The sequence below is a fragment of the Danio rerio genome, chromosome 25 (assembly GCF_049306965.1).
Source record: "Danio rerio strain Tuebingen ecotype United States chromosome 25, GRCz12tu, whole genome shotgun sequence".
NCBI lineage: Eukaryota > Metazoa > Chordata > Actinopteri > Cypriniformes > Danionidae > Danio > Danio rerio.
This window is the reverse complement of record NC_133200.1, coordinates 11,320,594-11,340,679: the sequence shown is the minus strand read 5'-3', so window position 1 is coordinate 11,340,679 and position 20,086 is coordinate 11,320,594. Positions and strand designations below refer to the sequence as shown.

The following is a 20,086-nucleotide window of genomic DNA, read 5'->3' as shown; positions in this document are numbered from 1 at the left end:
GCCACAGGTAGTAGGTAGATCTGTGTAAAAAAAAAAAGGCCTGCCGCCACAGCTGGAAAAAATCCTAAAGGAAACACTGCAATAACTTGCCTAATTCCCTTAACCTGCCTAGTTAACCTAATTAACCTTAATTAAGCCTTTAAATGTCACTTTAAGCTGTATAGAAGTGTCTTGAAAAATATCTAGTAAAACATTATTTACTGTCATCATGGCAAATAAAAAATAAATCAGTTATTAGAAATGAGTTACTAAACTATTATGTTTAGAAATGTGTTAAAAAAATCTTCTCATTAAAAAGAAATTGGGGAAAAAATAAACGGGGGTCTAGTAATTCTGACTTCAACTGTATATTATAATTTTTTTTTTTTATAAATTTGGTAATATAAAACTATACATTTTATCAATTTTAAAATTGCTATATATTTGCTATACATTTTTTACTTTTTTTTTTCTAATTTTAGTTCAATATTTTTTTTACAACAACAACATTTTAATATACATTGGAAGCATATGTTTTAAATCTTTGTAAAAAATAAAATATCACAATATGGATGGAATTGTCCCATTGTCATTGAGTAGACATTTATGTAAATTAAACATACATTTGAATAGTTTTGTATTGTTTTCTCTTTTTTATTTTTGTTCTGAAGTTAAAACTAAGACTAATAAAATAACCGTACAATTGTTGTTCATAACTTAGAATCTATTAAAATAATAAAAATTTTTATTATTTTGGAAATAACTAAAAACCAGCTGACAAATGAGCAAAAAAAAAAAAGATTAAATAATTAGAGGCTACAATGTAAATGGTTCTTCTTTTCTTGTCGAATTTAATTTAGGTACATATTTTAAAATTTAATGTCAAGCCCAAAATTTACTGATATATATATGTCAGAATTATTAGCCCCTGTTTATTTTTTTATGTTTGTTTAACGAAGAAAATATATTTTTCAACACATTTCGAAACATAATAGTTTTATTAACTGATTTATTTTTTCTTTGCCATAATGACCGTAAATAATATTTTACAAGATATTTTTCAAGACACTTCTATACAGCTTAAAGTGACATTTAAAGGCTTAACTAGGTTAATTAGGTCAACTAGACAGGTTAGGGTAATTAAGAAAGTTATTGTATAACGATGGTTTGTTTTGTAGACTATCGAAAAAAATAAGCTTAAAGGGGCTAATAATATTGACCTTAAAATGGTTCATGAAAAATTAAAAGCTGCTTTTATTCTTGCCGAAATAAAACAAATAAGACTTTCTCCTGAAGAAAAAAATATTATCAGACATACTGTGAAAATGTCCTTGCACTGTTAAACATCATTTAGGAAATATTAAAAAAATCTAAGGGGGGCTAATAATTCTGACTTTAACTGTCTATTATAACTTGAGGAAGGATTAAGCTAATAAATAACATTTTTGCCCTTTTTTTAGTTCAATCAGACACTTTACCCCACTCAGGCCTTCGAACATGAAGAAGTTGTTCAGACCAAAGGATGTGAAAGGTATGAGTGTCACTACTGTAAATGATGCTCTCATGTTCATTGCTAAATAGTGACTTCAACTAAGAAGTAGCTTCAAATGTTTCCTAACTCTTATTTTTATTTCAGTGTGAAATGGGAAAAATCAAAGCGGCCTTGCAACTGCACAAAATCTCAGTGTCTGAAACTGTAGGTATTTTCAACTTGAATGTTTTGCCATCAAACGTGACCTCAGCTGAATCTGTTATATTACCCAACATCTTGTTTACTCAACACAGTCATCTGTTTTGCACTCACTTTCTTCACGATGACTAATGCTTCTGTATAAAAAATATATTGGTCAACTGTGCTAAAAATAAATCAGCTTACACAAAACAATTTCTCTGACAGTTATTGTGAATGTTTTGCCAATGGAGAGTTCTGCAGCAGCTGTAAATGCACAAACTGCTTTAATAACACTGAACACGTCTTCGAGAGATCCCAGGCTGTAAAGGTGAACCACATCACAGTCACTTTCTAAAATACATCAACGCAAATAACTTCATGCCACTTATAAGCTTATTATACATCATATGTATTGCTCCTAGGCTTGTCTGGACAGGAATCCAGGGGCTTTTCGGCCTAAAATTGGCAGCAGGAAACAGGGGAATGTGAAAGGATGTCACACAAAAGGCTGTAACTGCAAACGTTCGGGCTGCTTAAAGAACTACTGCGAGTGTTATGAGGTAAATTGGGACGTTTATTATTATTATTATTATTATTATTATTATTATTATTATTCCTTTTCAGAATGAAAATACTGTAACTTTAGTGTTAGTACCAATTCTCACTATAACCTAGTGGTGTATTACCTGCTTTGTTATTAAAATATTGGCAGTTTATTAATACTAAAAGTCTTGTTGCCTAGAATTAGGTAAAACAAATAATAACTTGACTTCTAGTTGATCATTTGGTATCAGAAGGGGCTTATATGAGAAGCAAAGACCTCTAGATTATGCTTCTTTTACCAAAATAAAACATGATCATGTCTTGATTTTGAATTATTTACTTAGAACAAGAAGGTCTGACTTTGTTTAGACAGACGTCTTGTCACTTAACAGGATTAATGTACAGTAAAGAATATAAAGTCATGGTGCAGAGGAAAAATAATTAATATTTTGTCTCCCATGAGCTTGGAGGACTGTGTCCACTCTGCAATGAATCAAAAAACTTATTAATAAAGTCACCTGGAATGGCAAAGAAAGCATTCTTGCAGGACTCCCAGAGTTCATCAAGATTCTTTGGATTCATCTTCAATGCCTCCTCCTTCATCTTACCCCAGACATGCTCAATAATGGTCATGTCTGGTGACTGGGCTGGCCAATCCTGAAGCACCTTGACCTTTGCTTTCAGGAACTTTGATGTGGAGGCTGAAGTATGAGAAGGAGCTGTATCCTGCTGAAGAATTTGCCCTCTCTTGTGGTTTGTAATGTAATGGGCAGCACAGATGTCTTGATACCTCAGAATGTTGATGTTGCCATCCACTCTGCAGAAATCTCGCATGCCCCCATACTGAATAATTTTTTGTGAGAATCTTGGGGTCATGGAAAAATCTACCTTCTGCCACTTTTTTTAAATGATAAACTAGAAGTCAAGTTATTTGTTGCTCTTACAACTGGGATCCACAAGAAGACATTTGTCAGGTAGTGTATATTCTACATGATCTAAACCTTCCTGATATCTAACTAATAATAAGCACCAAATTAGAAGTTTATTCAGTCAAAAGTATTAGTTAAGAGCTTATTAATTGCGAGAATTGTAATAAAGTGGGACCAAAAATACATATAGAGACCAGGAAATACCTAAATTCTCAAATAGAAAGAGAAAAAAAAGTATTTACCCTGGAAACAACAACAAAAAAAAACAACAACTTTTATCTGAGTTTTTAATGAAAAAGATCATAACATGCAGTGTGTAAAGCATCAGTTCATTCTTTAACCATGAGTGACTTAAGTGGTTTATAAATTTTTTATTACATTTTTTTTACCAGTTGCCAGAAAAATTAACAATTTCTCATACTTATTTTTCCACCTGTATAAGGTAATATCTATTTATTTAAGCTTTATTATTCTTTATTATTCTTATTTGTGGGGTTTGTTTTCTGCATGCGTGGTTTTATTGTATTGTTTTTTTTTTCTTTTCTTTCACAGTCAACTTTTTCCTTTTTTAAGTTATTCAACCCCTCCCCGAATAAGCTCTGTAATCGGGGTTGGTAACGTAACTGGGGGCTCGTCCGGGATCAAAATAACATTGTTGCTTCTTGAGAGTTTTGTAGTAATTAACTCATTTATGTAAATTAAATTAGGATTTGTTAATAAATGGGGCGCATCCAGGATAAAAATGTCTTTATTAATTTATGTTGTTTTTCCCAGAGAGTCCTGTAGTAATTAACACATTTTCGTGAATTAAATTGGGGTTCGTAATATAAATGGGGGCTCGTCCGGGATGAAAATAATTGTAATAATTCTGATTGTTGTTTCTCGAGAGCTCTGCAGTAATCAACCATTTTTATTGTGAATTAAATTGTGGTTTGTAACATAAATAGGGGCTCGTCCAGGATTAAAATAACTATAATAATTCTGATTGTTGTTTCCAGAGAGTTCTGTAGTAATTAACACATTTTTGTGAATTAAATTGTGGTTTATAATATAAATGGGGGCTCGTGCAGGATAAAGATAGCGTTATTAATTATTGTTGTGAAAACAATGACTACCTCAAAAACAGCTCCCAAATTCCTTTTAATCTCTTGCCAGTATTGGTTATTTTAATTTACAGTTTGAGGAACTCCATTAAATACATTTTAATATTAGATGACTGAGCTTTACACACTGGTTTAATATTACAATCTATTTGAATCCTTACTTGAAGATTTGACTTTTATCAAGCTCATATTTTCCCATTAGCGGTGCTGGCATGATTTTGGTGTATATGTTCAGTGATTAATTTATGGTGTAATTCCATCCAGGCCAAAATCATGTGCACATCCACCTGTAAGTGTGTGGGCTGTAGAAACTATGATGAAGGCTGTGATATGAAGAAGAGCTCTGAGCAGGACAGGCATGACATCTACTTCCCCACCAGGTACAAAACAGTACAATAATAAATCATTTTGAATTGCTTACGGAAAATAGTCAAAGTGTGCTAAGAATTTCAAAGAAGACATTTTGGTGTTTGCATTAATATACATTTGCAAAAGCTATACATATATATATATATATGTGTGTGTGTGTAACATTTGGAGGTCATTAAAATGAATATAGGCTAAATTTACAATGTAAGTCAAATTAAAATAAATCACATTTAACCCTTTACCTCACAGGTGTCAAACTCGGTTCCAAAAGGGTCGCAGTTCTGCACAGTTTAGTTCCAACACTAATTAAACACACCTGATCAAACTAATTGAGTCCTTCAGGCTTGTTTGAAACCTACAAGTAAGTGTGTTGGAGCAGGGTTGGAACTAAACTGTGCAGGGCTTCGGCCCTCCAGGAATTGAGTTTGACACCCCTGCTCTACTTCATGCATTATAATAAATCTATTAAAATATACATTTGATTGTTTTTCTTTTCTTAAAATGGCTTAACTTGAAGTGCTGTAAAAAAATTTTTGGATTGTTTGTTATGGTACTTCTGTGAACAACGTCCAACAGTTCAGACTTTTGAACTCAAGCAATTTGCGTGAAACGTGCGTCAAACGCGCAAAACCCTTAATTCGCACCTCGCCATTCGCGCAATTTGTGTCATTCGCGGTGCGCCATTTGTGCGTGTCGTGCCGCAGGATGTCTGTTTGCGCGTTTGCATTGACTTAACATGTAAATCACTCGCGCTTGACACGCGTTCCACGTCTGGTGCGAACGCAGCCTGATTGGTCAACTTACATAATGTGCTGAAGTCAGCTCCATGTCACCAGGAAGCATCATGCTATAACATTACAGCACATCTGGCCATGCCCCTTCTGCGCAGGGTGAATGCTTGTAACCTGACGGGTTTATGACATCATTAAAAAGGATGTATTTTTTTGTAGTCACCAAACTTTGTTCACTGTAGGCTTTGCTAAGCTAACTCTGTATTAGCAAATGTCCCACTTTGTATTGAACTTAAGTGTCTTTCATTCAGAGATGTTGTTTGTGTTCACGCAGGTTCATTATACATCAACTACAGTTTAAAATATGATATCCTAGTGGACCACCCCTTTAAATTTGACCTCGGAAAAGGTGTAAGAACACTGTACCAATGAATGTAGCATACCACTGTCTACACCATTACATTAAGCAGCACAACTCTTGTCAAAATGACTCTTTATTTAAAGGAGTGGTTCTTGAGCAGCAGATCATCATATTAGGTTGACTTCTAAACAATCATGTGACACTGCAGACTGCAGTAATGATGCAGAAAATCCAGCATTGCATCCCAGAAGAAAATGTCATCTTAAAATACATTCACACAGAAAAGAGTTATTCTATATAGTAAAACATTTCACAACGCCGCAAGCACATACACGATTATTCTCACTAACAGCAGTAAGTTGAGCTGTCAGCGATGCGCCGACTATGTCATATCAATTACATTTAAACTGTCAAAATCGTTCAGGATAATTGCCAGGCAGATCATGTGAATCCAAAAGCCTTTCAGTGTCACTGTCAATGCAATTTTTTTCATACAAGATTTATTGCTATAAAACCTATATAAAATCTAAATTTGAAAAGAAAGATACTTTTTGTTTTTAATCAAACCATCCCTAACAAGTTCTGGTTATAGTAAAGTGTAAAGTTTAATGAAAGTTATATTAAATCACCACATTAACAAATGATCCATTGTTCTGTTGGGTTTTTGGAATTGGGATTTTGTCAAACTGCTCAATTTTGCCCTTTAAACAGTACTTAATTCATTCCCAACATATATAAGTAGAAATCATGTCCAAGCCATAGCTTACATGTATGTACAGGAGACTTTTTTTCCCTTCAAAAACAACATTCAATTCTTTGCTGTAATTCTTTGCTTGCCTGATAATGAGTGCATAAGTTCTGAAAATGCCAGAAGAAACGTGTCAGATTCTGCTGCAATTGCACCCTAAGGGGCCGTTCACATAGAATGCATCTTTTCCCCAATGCTCTGTTTTTCATTGTAAACATATGCTTGACTGATGTGTTTGACCGTTACGCTTGCGTATTTTTTAGCGATGTGCATGTGAGCACCATGTTTTAAAAAAAATAAAAATAATTTTTTTTTTCTAAGTTCTTGTGGATTTATTATTATCATTATTGGTTATTATGTGCCATCATGAAAACACATTTGTGTTTTTGGGTTTCAGTTTAGGAGGGAACGAGATTCTTTTCTCTCGCCGTTCCACGTAACTTCTTTATTTTCGTCTCTGAGAGGGAATGCTGTTCTAGTGGTAGATTTCTATAAAATACATTTTGAAAATAAAAAAACAAAACAAAAAAATAAATGAATAAAAACTTTTTAAATTTCAATTTTTCATGTGCCAAACTGTTCTAAAAGATTTTTAAAAAGAAGAGCGAGATCTGCTGTAAAAGATGACTGGATTGATTTTCATGTAAACAGTATTTCATGACCTTTAAAAAAAAAAAAAAAGATGGAGATCGATTATAGAAATCAGAGTTTGTAGTTCATACACAAGATAAGGTTTCAAATAAACTATCATTGTCTTTTCTCCATCGTCTTGTTACGTTTCATTCTCAAATGTGTCAAAATGATATGCAAATGTTTATTTTTGTCAAGATGAAATATGTGTCTGTGATGTCAGGTTAAAAGCTCTACTCATACTTGAAGTGAAGTTTATTCATAAACTAATTTCGAGTGGATCACATGCTTATGATTGCTTGCAGCTGGTCCCGCATTATTCAATTTATGATTCACCAATCAGACGATTCCTAAACCACTATAAATACTCTAAGTTCCATATAACAGCCATTTTCATTTTTAAGAATCCCCTTCCACTCCGACTCCTCCTCCTTTCCTAAATGGGTGGCTCGGTGGCCCAGTGGTTAGCACTGTTGCCTTAGAGCAAAAACGTCACTGGTTCTAGTCCTTACCAAGCCAGCTGGCATTTCTGTGCGTAGTTTACACATTCTCCCAGTGCTCACGTGTGTTTCCCCCCGGGGTTCCCCGGTTTCCTCCCTCCGTCCAAAAACATGCAACTTAAGTTAATTGACTAATCCAAATCGGCGCCATAGACATGCTCCTAGTAAGTAGTCATCTCTTAAGAGCAATCACTATCATTTCATTAGCTACTACAACAGGGGAGTTTCGAAATCTACCTGAGCTCAAACTCCCCTCTCACCCTGCAACAGGAGGGAGCCCTGGGCTCGAGGATCTTAAGAGCTCAGGGCTCTCACCCAGGACAGCATGCCAAACTAGCTTCATAGTCAATCATCAGCTAAGTGTGAACTCTTGAAATAACAATCAGACACTTTAACACTAAATAGCAATCAGATACTAACAGCAAGTCATTAGTATTTTAAAGTATTAGCTGTCCGAACATTGCACTTAAAAGCCGTTGATGTTTTTTTTCCTGATAAAGAATGAATGTATTTCTTTATCTGTCTAAATAGTACAAGATTATCCTACTTTAAGACATGTGAAATCAAATAAAAGTTATCTGAGGGCTGGGACACACCAATGCCAACTTTTCTATGCACACAGACAAAGCGTAAACAAATCGTTTAGTACCATTACCAGAGTAAATGTCACTAGCAAATATGTCTGATAATCTAATAATCCATATCATTTGCAAATATTTGAGAAATGTAGTGAAATTACAGCAAGCTTCTTTGTGTTCCTTCTTGAATTGTTTACTTGCTACATCTTTTCAATATTTGTTCTCACGGTCTGATTCGTTGCTGAATAACCAATTAGAGCGTTCTGTTCAACCGCAGATGATTCTTCATGCTGAATGAGGCCAACTTGAACCGACATTAACTATATGTATGTAAAATATGTAATCTGAGAAATTACATCTCTACAAATTTCATCTAATGATTATAATGATCTACCCAACGAATTACTTCAAAAGGCAAAATCTAGAATTAATGGGACGTTTGACTTTAAAAGCATTTCTTTGAACGCTCAGCTCACTGTAAAGCGAGCCGGATGCTACAGGCCTTTGCTTGTGTGCTGCTTTTGCTGCTTGTTTTTCAGATGGCAGTAATTGAGAGCTGTAGGGTTTTGTGTGTTGATAGGTGTCCTGTATCGGTCATCACGCGCGATGTAGTGGAAGCCACATGCGGCTGTCTGCTCGCCCAGGCTGAGGAGGCCCAGAAGGACGGCCACATCGCGGCTCACGCTGAGAGAATGATTTTGGAGGAGTTCGGCCAGTGCCTGACGCAGATCGTCCGCTCAATATTCAAATCCAGCCGCGTGCAATTCAATCTGTAGTTCAGGAACAAATGCTCGCTGGCACACATTGATCCAGGTGGGATTTTTAATCAGCTTTTTCAACAGGTGGTTCTGCTTTGGTGTGCTTGAAACGGTACGAGACGCTTGTAAAGATTTGCGTACACACTGTGTAACAGATAAGTTATTTAAATATGAATGATATATTGCTTTTGAACTATTATTTCGAATATATATGTTGTGTACCTTTATTTCTGTTGATTTAGACCACTTTTTATTTTCTATTTTTGTTAACATGTTATTTATGTATGTAATTATTCAAATTTTATTTTTTATATTTTAATTTTATTTTTACTATTATTTATTTGTTTGTTTGTTTATTTATTCATCTACACAGTTTGTATTGAACATTTTATTCAAATTTCTATACTTATTTATTTATTCATTCGTTTATTTGTTTATTTACTTATTTATTTATGCATTTTGTTTATTTATTCATCTACACAATTTGATATGACATTTTTTCTATTTCTGTACTTATTTATTTATTCGTCTAGTTGTTTATAAATGTATTTATTTATTTATTTATTTATTTATTTATTTATTTATTTATTTATCCACACAATTGAAACTGAACATTTCACTTATATTTCTATATTTAAATATTTGCATTTATTTATTTGTTTATTTATTTATCCAAATCATTTTAATTGAACAATTTATTTATATTTCTATACCTAAATGTTTGCATTTATTTATTCATTTATTTATTCATCCGTCCATCCACACAATTTAAATTAAACATTTTACTTATATTTCTATATTTAAATATTAGCATTTATTTATTTATTTGTTTGGTTGTTTATTTATCCACATAATTTTAAGTGAACATTTTATTTATATATCTGTACTTAAATATTTGCATTTATTTGTTTATTTATTTTTTTATTTATTCATCTGCACAATTTGAATTAACCTATTATTTATATTTCTATGTTTATATATTTATATTTCTATATTTCTAAATATTTGCATTTATTTATTAATTTATTTATTTAATTATTTTCCACACAATTTGAATGAAACTTTTTTCTGTTTTAATATTTGCTTTTATTTATTTGTTTATTTATTTTTTATTCATCCACACAATTGAACATTTTATTTATATTTCTATACTTAGATATTTGCATTTATTTTTTTGCTTTTGTTTCTATGTTAAGACCTTGTTATTTAAATATGAACAATATGTTATTTCTAACATTTAAACTATTGCTTATAATATAAATATATATTTCTTCCATTTATTTATGCTGATTCCGACCACTTCACGTTTGTGATTTTAATATTTGAAGCATTTATTTATATATTTGACATTCATTATTTATTATTTTAATTTATTGCCTTTTCCGCTGCACAATTGAACATTTGATTCATGTTTCTATGCATAAATATAAAGGCTATGTTGTTTAAATCTAAAATATGAGACCAAAAAAATATAGCAAAGTCCTTAACAAAACCACTTTTGTAATCAATTTGACCAGAAGCGATGTTTCCATATTTATTGCTTGTTCCTTGTTTTGGAATGTTTTTTAGTGTTCGTGTTGGGGATTTTATGTCTGCACTCAATACAGTTATTTCTGTGTGTTACAAATGCAGTGTGGCAATTTTATTTTTAATGGAGCTGTCACAATATTTATCCATCTGTGATTTATACTCTTTCCATACCATATTGACTTCCTTCATTCTACTCTTATATTCTTTTCTTTTTATTCACTTAACACCTACCAACCACTAAATTACTAAAAAAAAACTCATTACAGTAATTTCAGATACAACTTTGAGACTATTTCCAGAAAAAAACAAAAACAAAAACATCATGTGTATTTTTTTTCTTCTGGAGAAAACCTCACTGTATCGATCTTCATTACAGCAGATCCTCTTGACGTCAAGCTTTTGTGCAGGTTAATATGGAGAGCATTTCCATGATAGGACAAGGTACAAACAAGCGATGTTTCTCGCAGGGGGTTGTTATTGAATCCTGAGTCCTGTTGTTAAAGAAGGACATAAATAGAGGAGTAGACAACCGGACTCTTCACATTTGTTTAGTTCTTCCCATCAAAAACGATTCTTGATTCAACAAAAATGGTAAATTTACATATATACCTATTTTATTATACATTTATTTATAGTATTACAGATATATTATTAGCTGTTTTCTCTTTTCAGATATCAAGAGTGTGGATTTTATGGACACTTGTGTTATTTTTATTGGTGACAGAGTCTCATTGCATTCAAAAGGTATGTCTTATTTTATTTATTTATTTATTTTTGAAGTTTGTAGCATCTATTATAATCAAGTTCTTACTCATTTGTCTTTTATAGAGCTCGTTATCTAAAAACTGGGGACCACAATCCATGCTTTACTTAAAAGGAAAACGTGAGTTACGACTGACCTCCTCAATACACTTTAAGTAATCGAATTGATCGCCTGTTAAGAGTGTTTGTTTTGGCTAATGATCTTCAATTTGTTTCATTCTCTATTTTTTTGGGGTCTTTTTAGATGGAAGACGGTTTGTTCCTGACATTGATGATCATTTCATTTCCAATTCAGGGTTGAAAAGCTGGTACGCAGTTTTCAAAGGTGCGCTAATTTCGTTAATTGTTGAAGATACTAGTTTTTCATGTTGTGCTGTGTTGCTTAACCTCTATGATTGTGTTTTCTTTAAGGATTGCAAAAGCTGAAGTCGCCGAATGCAAGACAACTGACAGTATTTTTCACACCCCGTAATTTTGTTATCCGTTAGTTCGAAGGTTTATGTACAGTGTGACATATTTTGTACCGTTCAAGACTTCAAAATAAATCTATTTATGTCAAATATGTGTGGGAAAGGATGTTTGTGTCTGCTCTTTAATTTTTGTCGTAATCTGTGTTTTCACTGTTATGTGGTAGAGGGCGCTGTTGCGCATCTTCAAAATCCAAAAAACAAACAAAGACGCAATAAAAACACAAGTTAACGAAGTACTTAAACCATAAGTTAAACACATAAGTCAAATCTGCCTAAAGTGAATGAAATATCAAATGTACGAAGAGGTTTTTGATCTCGCAACTTATTGGAGTGTTAATGGTTTTGTTTTGATCATTATGTGATTTTTAGATTTTAGAACAGTGTTTTCCAACCCTGTTCTCTAAGGAATGCCAACAGTAGATATTTTGGATGTCTCCTTAATCTGACAAATTAACTAACGGTAAGAGGGCTGTGGTTAAGGTCTGTTTGAATCGGAAGTTGCTGAGACTTTTAATTTAGTATTTTGGTGTATTTCCAATTAAAACGGAATATTGTTTAGGGGCGGGGCTTTCTTTTGCTCATCATACACTCTTAGCAAACTAACGGTATAAGAGGGTCAGGGTTAAGAGTATTGCTATGCAGTTGCTATGGAAGCCATTAGGTTGATGCGAAAAGAGAAGGACCACCACTTTAAATGCGGAAGCAAACGCTCAGACTTTGAAGACAACCAAAACATTTTTTTTTCGGTGGATTAATTTGCATGGACTGTTAGTTTACCTAAAGAATAAAGGTCTTTGCACAGTGAGTTTTTAAAATTTGTATGTTTTTTTCGAATTCAAATCTGAAAAATTTGTCATCTGGCAAACATACAATAAACCACAAAACATTTGTGTTATACTATATAGTTTTTTTTTTCTGGAGCCAGATTAGACTCAAAAATAATACATTTACAAAATTAAATTCAAAAATGCGCAGCACAATTCACAATTTGTAAATTTGTAAAAAATTCAGGAATAAAAATCATAAAATTTTTCGCCAAATAAATTGGATTTGTGTATTTTGGAATCAGGTTTTAAATTTACGAATTGGATTTGTGTATTTATGAATCTTGTTTTGAATTACCCAATTGGATTTGTGTATTTTTAAATCATATTTTGAATTAACATATTGGATTTGTGTGTTTTCACATCATGTTTTGAATTTAAGAATTGGATTTGTGTATTTTCGGATCATGTTTTGAATTTACCCATTGAATATGTGTATTGTTAAATCATGTTTTAAATTCACAAATTGTGGATCTATGAATTGTATTTTGTAAATGTATTATTTTTGAGACTGATCTGGCTCCATATTCCGACGCCATTTTGCATTTTTGTTTGTATGCTGGCCCTGAATTGTCAAAACGCTTCACAAAAATGCCTTTTCGGATGCAAAAAAATAAAATAAATAAATAACATATATATATATATTTTATTTTTTATTTTTATTTTTTTAATGACGGATGAAGGTTTCGGATGCAGTCTGTCACAATTGACACAACGTGAGATTGAATTTATTTTTTACTTTTGAAACTTACGGACAAAAATTTGGGATTCAGTGTGCAAAAACCTTGATGTGCGCTAGGAAAATTAACAGTAAATTTTGATTTAATTAAGATTTTAAAGCAACAGCTCACCCAAACTTGACAAATTATCTGTTTATTTACTCACCTCAGGCCAACATTATTCGTCTTCAGTAGAACTATTGGCTCTTTGAGGGTCAAAAAAATAGGTACAGGCAAAACAAAACTAATACCTAGCTGCCGACTTTGAGGTCAAAGACACAAAATTGGCCGGTGCAAGAAACTAGCCGCTTGTTAAGTGTGACGTCACGTGTAGCAGCATCGGGGTACAAGCGCCATATCAAACTATATCAAATGGTAATAATAAACGTTTAGAAAGCGCTTTTGAAAATCACGATCGCAATATATAAATCCATGCCTTATATCAGATGGCCAGAAAGTCATTTGTTTTTATAAATTGTTAAAATATTGGTGTCTGTGATGTCATGTGCACCATGATTTTAAATGAAATTCACTTTAATGTGTGATATGACTAAAAATTGGTCATCACTTGGACCCGGATATAGTATTCCATACGTCACGACTTAAGTGGATCTTTTGTTTTTTAGGTGAACTATGCTTTTAAAGTCAACATGACACAACACTGAGATTTTTTCTGCCCTATTGTGACGCACATTAATGCCTTCTCAAGTGAGAAAACGTTGTGCGGGACCCAATTTTGTGTCTGAAATTGATTGGACGGTTGTGCATTGCTTTCAGTCGATCACATGTGATTGACAGTTTGATCCCGACCTGATCTTTAAAATGCATCGTCAACCCATATATTAGATTTAATATTGCCATAAAAAAGTGTTTATTCATATCAACTTCAGATTTTTTTTTATCGCTTTTAAAAGCTGCTTTTATTTGTTAACGTATAATGTAAAACATCCATAGTTGTTCTTATTTTATGCATTTACATTGGTTTCAGTTCCACATTTAGTTGCACTTTTCTCGATCAAAAGAGCTCTCTGTATGTGCATATATAGATTTAAGGCAGCAGATCGAGAAATTTCAGATGACCTCAAAAACCTCCAACAGCTGCAGAAGCTCAGATCAGATCATGTGAAGCAGACGTGAGGCTTGTCCAGAGAGCAATGGCTCCTTTCACTGCACTCACATGTTCACCGCAAACTGTACTGGAAAGATTCTATCACTACGTGCTATCTGTTGAACAGTGTGTGCCCATTTTTTATCTACAAACTTAATCTCTGGAAAGCAAGTGCATATTTCTGTCAAAAACGACTTCTCTTTTAAGGTCACATGCCTTCAATACATGCAATGCACATTCAGAGAGCTATAAAGTTAAAAGGGATAGTTCACCCCAAATATAACATTCGGTCATTGTTTAATTACCCTTCACTCGTTTAAACTTATATAAGAGACATCTGTTGAACACAAAGGAAGATTGTTGAGGAAAAACAGCGATTGACATACAGTATTTATACAGAATATCATTTTTTTGTGTTCAACAGAAGAAAATCATACAAGTTTAGACAGAATTTTTCAATTTTCGTTGCATAGCCTACTTAAAAACCTTCAAATGTGTATGCATTTTGGCTTTTTATTAATTTAAATTATTGGCAGAGACAAACATATGGGTACAAATGAAAAGATACTAACTCAAGCATAAAAACAATTAATTATATCACTGGGATAATGGGTTTTTTCAGCTTATAGGGACAGTCAGGAGCAGATTTAACCAATAATAGAGGTAAGCGTAACCCCCAATGAATACCTTCAAGTATAAATTATATCTATAAATTATATATATATATATATATACATATATATATATATATATATATATATATATAAAACATTTTTGTTTCATGTATATTTTCTCTATTATTTAGTAAAGTTAAGCGTCTATTAAATAAGTGTATCATAATTATTAAGTCTTTGCAAATTTGTCCCCCACCTACCAATAATGCAGCATCTTAGCTGTCAAATCATATGAAGATACAGTTTTAAAAATGAAACAATAATTTTTTTATTTTTTTTCAGTCAGCAAAACAAACAAAATAAATTAATAAATACAGAGTGTATAGGACTTTTGGGCCCCATTCCTGGAATTGCTTAGATTCCCCAAATCACTAAATCCGCCCCTGGGAATAGCTCATCCTAAAATGTTAATTAATTTATTCACCTTTGCCCCATGGCCAGGGCCAGACGGAATCTGCGGACGTTTTTTGCTATTTTTGCGGAGAATTTTGGTAAAAATCTGCGGATTTCTGCAGAATTATTTTGTGAGTATCCAGCGGAGTATCATAACTAAAACCTTAATATATGAAATAAAAAATAATAAAAACTGAATAAATTCAGATTTACACATTTACGGAAGTAAATAAACAGAATTAATGATGGGCTAAACATCTGCAGAAATCTGCAGAATTCTGCGAAAAATCTGTGGAAAATCTGGGGAATTCTGCGCGCACAGATTCCGTGTGGGCCTACCCATGGCATCTGAAATTAATATATCTAGTAATACAATTAAGAAAATGTCTAGCTTTAACACATGGTCGTTTGTGGTTCATAAACAGAACTGGCAAAACAAATACTTCAAAACACCTCTGTACGTATAGTCTGGAGCTACGTATACCGGTATTGTAAGCCTACGTTTATTTACAGTGCATCCAGAAAGTATTCATAGCGCTTCACTTTTTCCTCATTTTTTTTTGTTACTGTCTTGTTCCAAATTGGATTAAATTCATTTATTTCCTCAAAATTCTACACATAATACCCCATAGGAATACTCCAGCAGGAACTGGAAGACTAGTCAGGATAAAGGGAAAGATGAAGTTTATCTTCCAGCAGGACAATGACCCAAAGCACATCGCCAAATATCAATGGAGTGGTTTCACAACAACTCGGTGAATGTCCTTGAGTGGCCCAGCCAGAGCCCAGAACTAATTCCTATTGAACATCTCTGGAGAGATCTGAAAATGGCTGTACACTGTCGCTTCCCATCCATCTCATCTGAGCTTGAGTGGTACTGCAAAGAGGAATGAGCAAAAATTCCCAAAGACAGCTGTGCCAAGCTTGAGGCATCATATTCAAAAGGACTTGAGGGCTGTAATTGCTGCCAAAGGTGCATCAACAAATTATTGAGCAAATATTTATGTACATGTGTATTTTTTTTTTGTTTTTTTTATAAATGTGCAACAATTTCAAAAACTCTTTTTCCACATTGTCATTATGGGATATTGTGTGTAAAACTTTGAGGAAATAAATAAATTTAATCCATTTTGGAATAAGGCTGTAACATTAAAAAATAAAGTGCTATGAATACTTTCTGTACGCACTGTATTATTTGCCCATATAGGCTATATACAGGGTAAGACTTAGGGATTTGGGGGCCATAAGCAATTCCAGGTGGGGCCCAAGCATTGAAACTCGAAACATTCTTTTTCTGTATAGATATATATATATTTCCTGTATTTTTTTATAGTAATATAAACTGCATGTTAAAATATATATTTAAGTGGAACTTTTATATTCTTATTGTAAATCACAAATAAAAAAAGGTTCACAAACTAACTTTATGTACAGTTAATGAGCCATATTTGTGGTTAGATTTTAATATTTACGTGCAGTACGTAAGTAACGTTCCACTGTTTATGAGGGCCACCGGTTTTGAAAATAAGTAATAACATTAAAATATTAATGGTTACAAACATTCATTCATTCATTTTCTTTTCGGCTTAGTCCCTTAATTAACCAGGGGTCGCCACAGCGGAATGAACCGCCAATTTTACAAAACATGATAGAAAATTTTTAAATGAGCTACATGAATAATTTAGGCAATTCTTGGCATTGTTTGGGGCGCACTAATTTTGCTTATTGGTTAAGGCCGCCACTGGCTCACATAGTATAGTTGTTGACTTAATGAACCTGCAAGTATTTTATTGTTTTTCATCATCTCTTTATCGTGATGTAGGCCTACTTTCCTCTTGGACAATGTCAATTAAGAGCATGTTAATTGAACACTTTTTTCCCCTTAAAAATGTAAGTTAAAAAACCTCACTGAAACAATTTTTTGCTCTTAAATTCAGTTGAATTATTTTTTTTATTTTTAAAGCGCTTTTACAATCTAGATTGTGTTTAGCTTATCATAGAAGTTCTAGTAAATTGAAATTGAAACTGTGTCAGTCCAGTTTTCAGAACTGAAGTTCAGTTTAATTCAGTTCAGTGTGGTCTAAATTTAACTGCTGAAAGTCCAAACACTAAAGAGCAAATCCATTGATGCGCAGCTCCACAAGTCCTCAAGTAAGCCAGCAGTGAAGAACAAAACTTCCCCAATTGACAAAGTGAATGAAAAAATCTAGAGAGGAACCATGCAGGCACAGTTGGGCACAACCTTTTCTCCTCTGGCCAAACTTAAATATATTTACACTGTGAATACAACGCTGCATTTTCAGCATAGTCATAATAGTGTCGTATGCCGACTCAGAGCTCAGTAAACAGCATTATCAAAGTGTAAAAATAGTTGTGCAGTTAAATTCATAACATTTTTCAGGACTCTGTTTTTTTCTTCAATGTAATGCGTTCTGCTGAATAAATCATCTGGCTCCATCTCCTGGTTCATTATTGGAGAGGCAGCAGGAACTCTGTGGTTAACCAAGATAAACAGTTCGCTGCAGAACAAGTTCAAAAGTGCACTCGCTTTCAAGACTGCATATTAAATCAAGTTGATTTGCTTTTGTGTCCATTTTTACGAGCGCAGAACTTGACGCAATTAACTAATAGCCTGTTATTTCTTTGCAACAGCATTAAAATAATCAAATACACTTACTGCTTATTGTCAAAATAGTATATAAAGTATTCAATAAAGTATAAATGTTTTCAGCTGTTTGGTGACTCAGTGGTTAGCGCTGTCGCCTCACAGCAAGAAGGTCGCTGGTTCGAGTCTTGGCTCTGCACTTCATACATTGGGGGGAATCTCCCCATGCACCACCAGTGTGCAGCATCCACCTGGATGACATGACGGCAGCCATATTGCACCAGACCACACATCAGCTGATTGGTGGAGAGATCACAGAGTGATCCAATTCTGATACAGGGATGAACAGAAGCCAGTGGGCAGATTTGGCCAGGATGTCAGGTTAAACATGCTGGGATTTTTAAAGACCACAGTTTAATGTCTCATCCGAAAGACAATGCTCACTGAGGACCCACACAGACCGCAGGTTTAGCGCCCCCTGATAGCTGTACTAATGCCACTTGGTCACTTGTCCAGGAACTGACCCGGCAGCCCTGCTTAGCTTCAGTGGGCCACCATGTGAGAGTTGCAGAGCTAGCTGTCGGATAATGTCAAACCACTTTTCTTTTCTTTTCTCCAAAAAGTATGTCATTATTTAAATATTATTTCATTTTCTGAAAAAAGAAAGCAATCAGAACTAGAAAATTAAAGTTCCTAGACAAACTTCACGGTGGCTTGAGAAAGCAGAGTCTGTAAGTTTGAAGTAGTTTCAAAGTTTAAAATAATTCAAGTAGTTTTAAGAAGTTTGAAACAGTTAGAAAAGTACATATGTTAGCATAGTTCTAGTATGAAATAGCATGTCGCTAGCATGTTACTATAGTATAAACTAGTATGTTGTTAGCATGAATAGTATGAATTAGCATGTTGCTATTATGATAGTATGTTTGTTGGGATGTATTTAGTGTAGATTAGTATTGACTGGTATGTGGATAGTATGTTTCTAGAATGTAATAGTTTATTGTTAGCATGAATTGGTATGTTATTGGTATGTCCAATGTAAAGTCAATGGCAGTTTTTTTTTTTTTTTTTACAATGGAAGTCTATGGGACAGTTGATAAGGTGCCGTAAGTGGTTGCTAGGGTGTTGCTAGTAAGTTGAAAGGACATCAGTGATTGGCAGATTGGTAGTCCGAGTTAAATGAGCCCAACATTAAGTGTGTGACAGTCTGGTGGAAAGTTGTGAGGTCATAAAGTTTGGTCCAATGTTGAGTCATTGGAACTTTTCTGAATTTTCCAGGTCAATTTTCAGAAAGATCAGTTGGAAAAGATTTAGCAACCCGAGACAGACCAGTTTGGAGATTTGGTGTTAATTTGGTGGTTGTAGTATGAACGCTCTAGTACACTGGTGTCAAACTCAGTTCCTGGAGGGCCGCAGCTCTGCACAGTTTAGTTCCAACCCTATAATTAAACACACCTGATCAAACTAATTGAGTCCTTCAGGCTTGTTTGAAACCTACAGGTAAGTGTGTTGGAGCAGGGTTGGAACTAAACTGTGCAGGGCTTCGGCCCTCCAGGAATTGAGTTTGACACCCCTGCTCTAGAAGGAGATGCATATAGAAGTTAGTTTTTAGAAGAAGACGGAAGAATGTATGTAACAAACAGTATGTTGGCTTTCTCAAGCCACCATAACTATTTCAATTGTAATGAGTTTAATTTATCTACTGTAATTAATTGAGGTTTATTTCATATGCTTTCCTTTTTTTCTTTCAATTTTTTTTTCATTGACAATGCAATTCATATTCTGTATTGTATACAAATATTTATTTAAAAATGCACTGTTTTATTTTTACAGAATTATATTTTTACAGACATGTTTGTTGTTGCTAATAAGTGCATACTAGCTTGGTCTGTTTATTGCATCAAAATATAATACATGTTTTGCTCTTGCTAAATTTGCGCTTTTCTAATTGTAAAATAACTAACTAAAAAAAAAAACTGCGCGTATGTAAAAATAAAAGCATGCAAAAAACAAATACACATTTTTTTCACCTTCTGCTTTCTGTGGCTTTCGCTTCCGTTTCAGAGCCTCGTAATATAAGCGCCTATAAATTTTGGAGACGTT

General features: G+C 33.5%; 1 protein-coding gene across 5 annotated transcripts in view; it reads left to right on the top strand.

The window, feature by feature from the left end:
* The window catches only part of tesmin (testis expressed metallothionein like protein), a 31,475-nt gene extending 20,603 nt beyond the window's left edge, over positions 1 to 10,872 (top strand). For 3 of the 5 annotated variants that reach the window (XM_073941655.1, XM_073941653.1, XM_068217301.2), the window contains 6 exons: positions 1,440 to 1,510; positions 1,616 to 1,675; positions 1,877 to 1,979; positions 2,074 to 2,211; positions 4,491 to 4,606; positions 8,724 to 9,018. In XM_073941655.1, the coding sequence (XP_073797756.1) occupies positions 1,440 to 1,510; positions 1,616 to 1,675; positions 1,877 to 1,979; positions 2,074 to 2,211; positions 4,491 to 4,606; positions 8,724 to 8,919 (684 nt within the window). In that variant the 3' untranslated portion in view covers positions 8,920 to 9,018. Of the gene's footprint in view, positions 1 to 1,439; positions 1,511 to 1,615; positions 1,676 to 1,876; positions 1,980 to 2,073; positions 2,212 to 4,490; positions 4,607 to 8,723; positions 9,153 to 10,810 lie in introns of those variants that run through there. The other 2 variants (XM_073941654.1, NM_001423840.1) reach the window with 2 other exon arrangements.
* Positions 10,873 to 20,086: the final 9,214 nt, after the last annotated feature.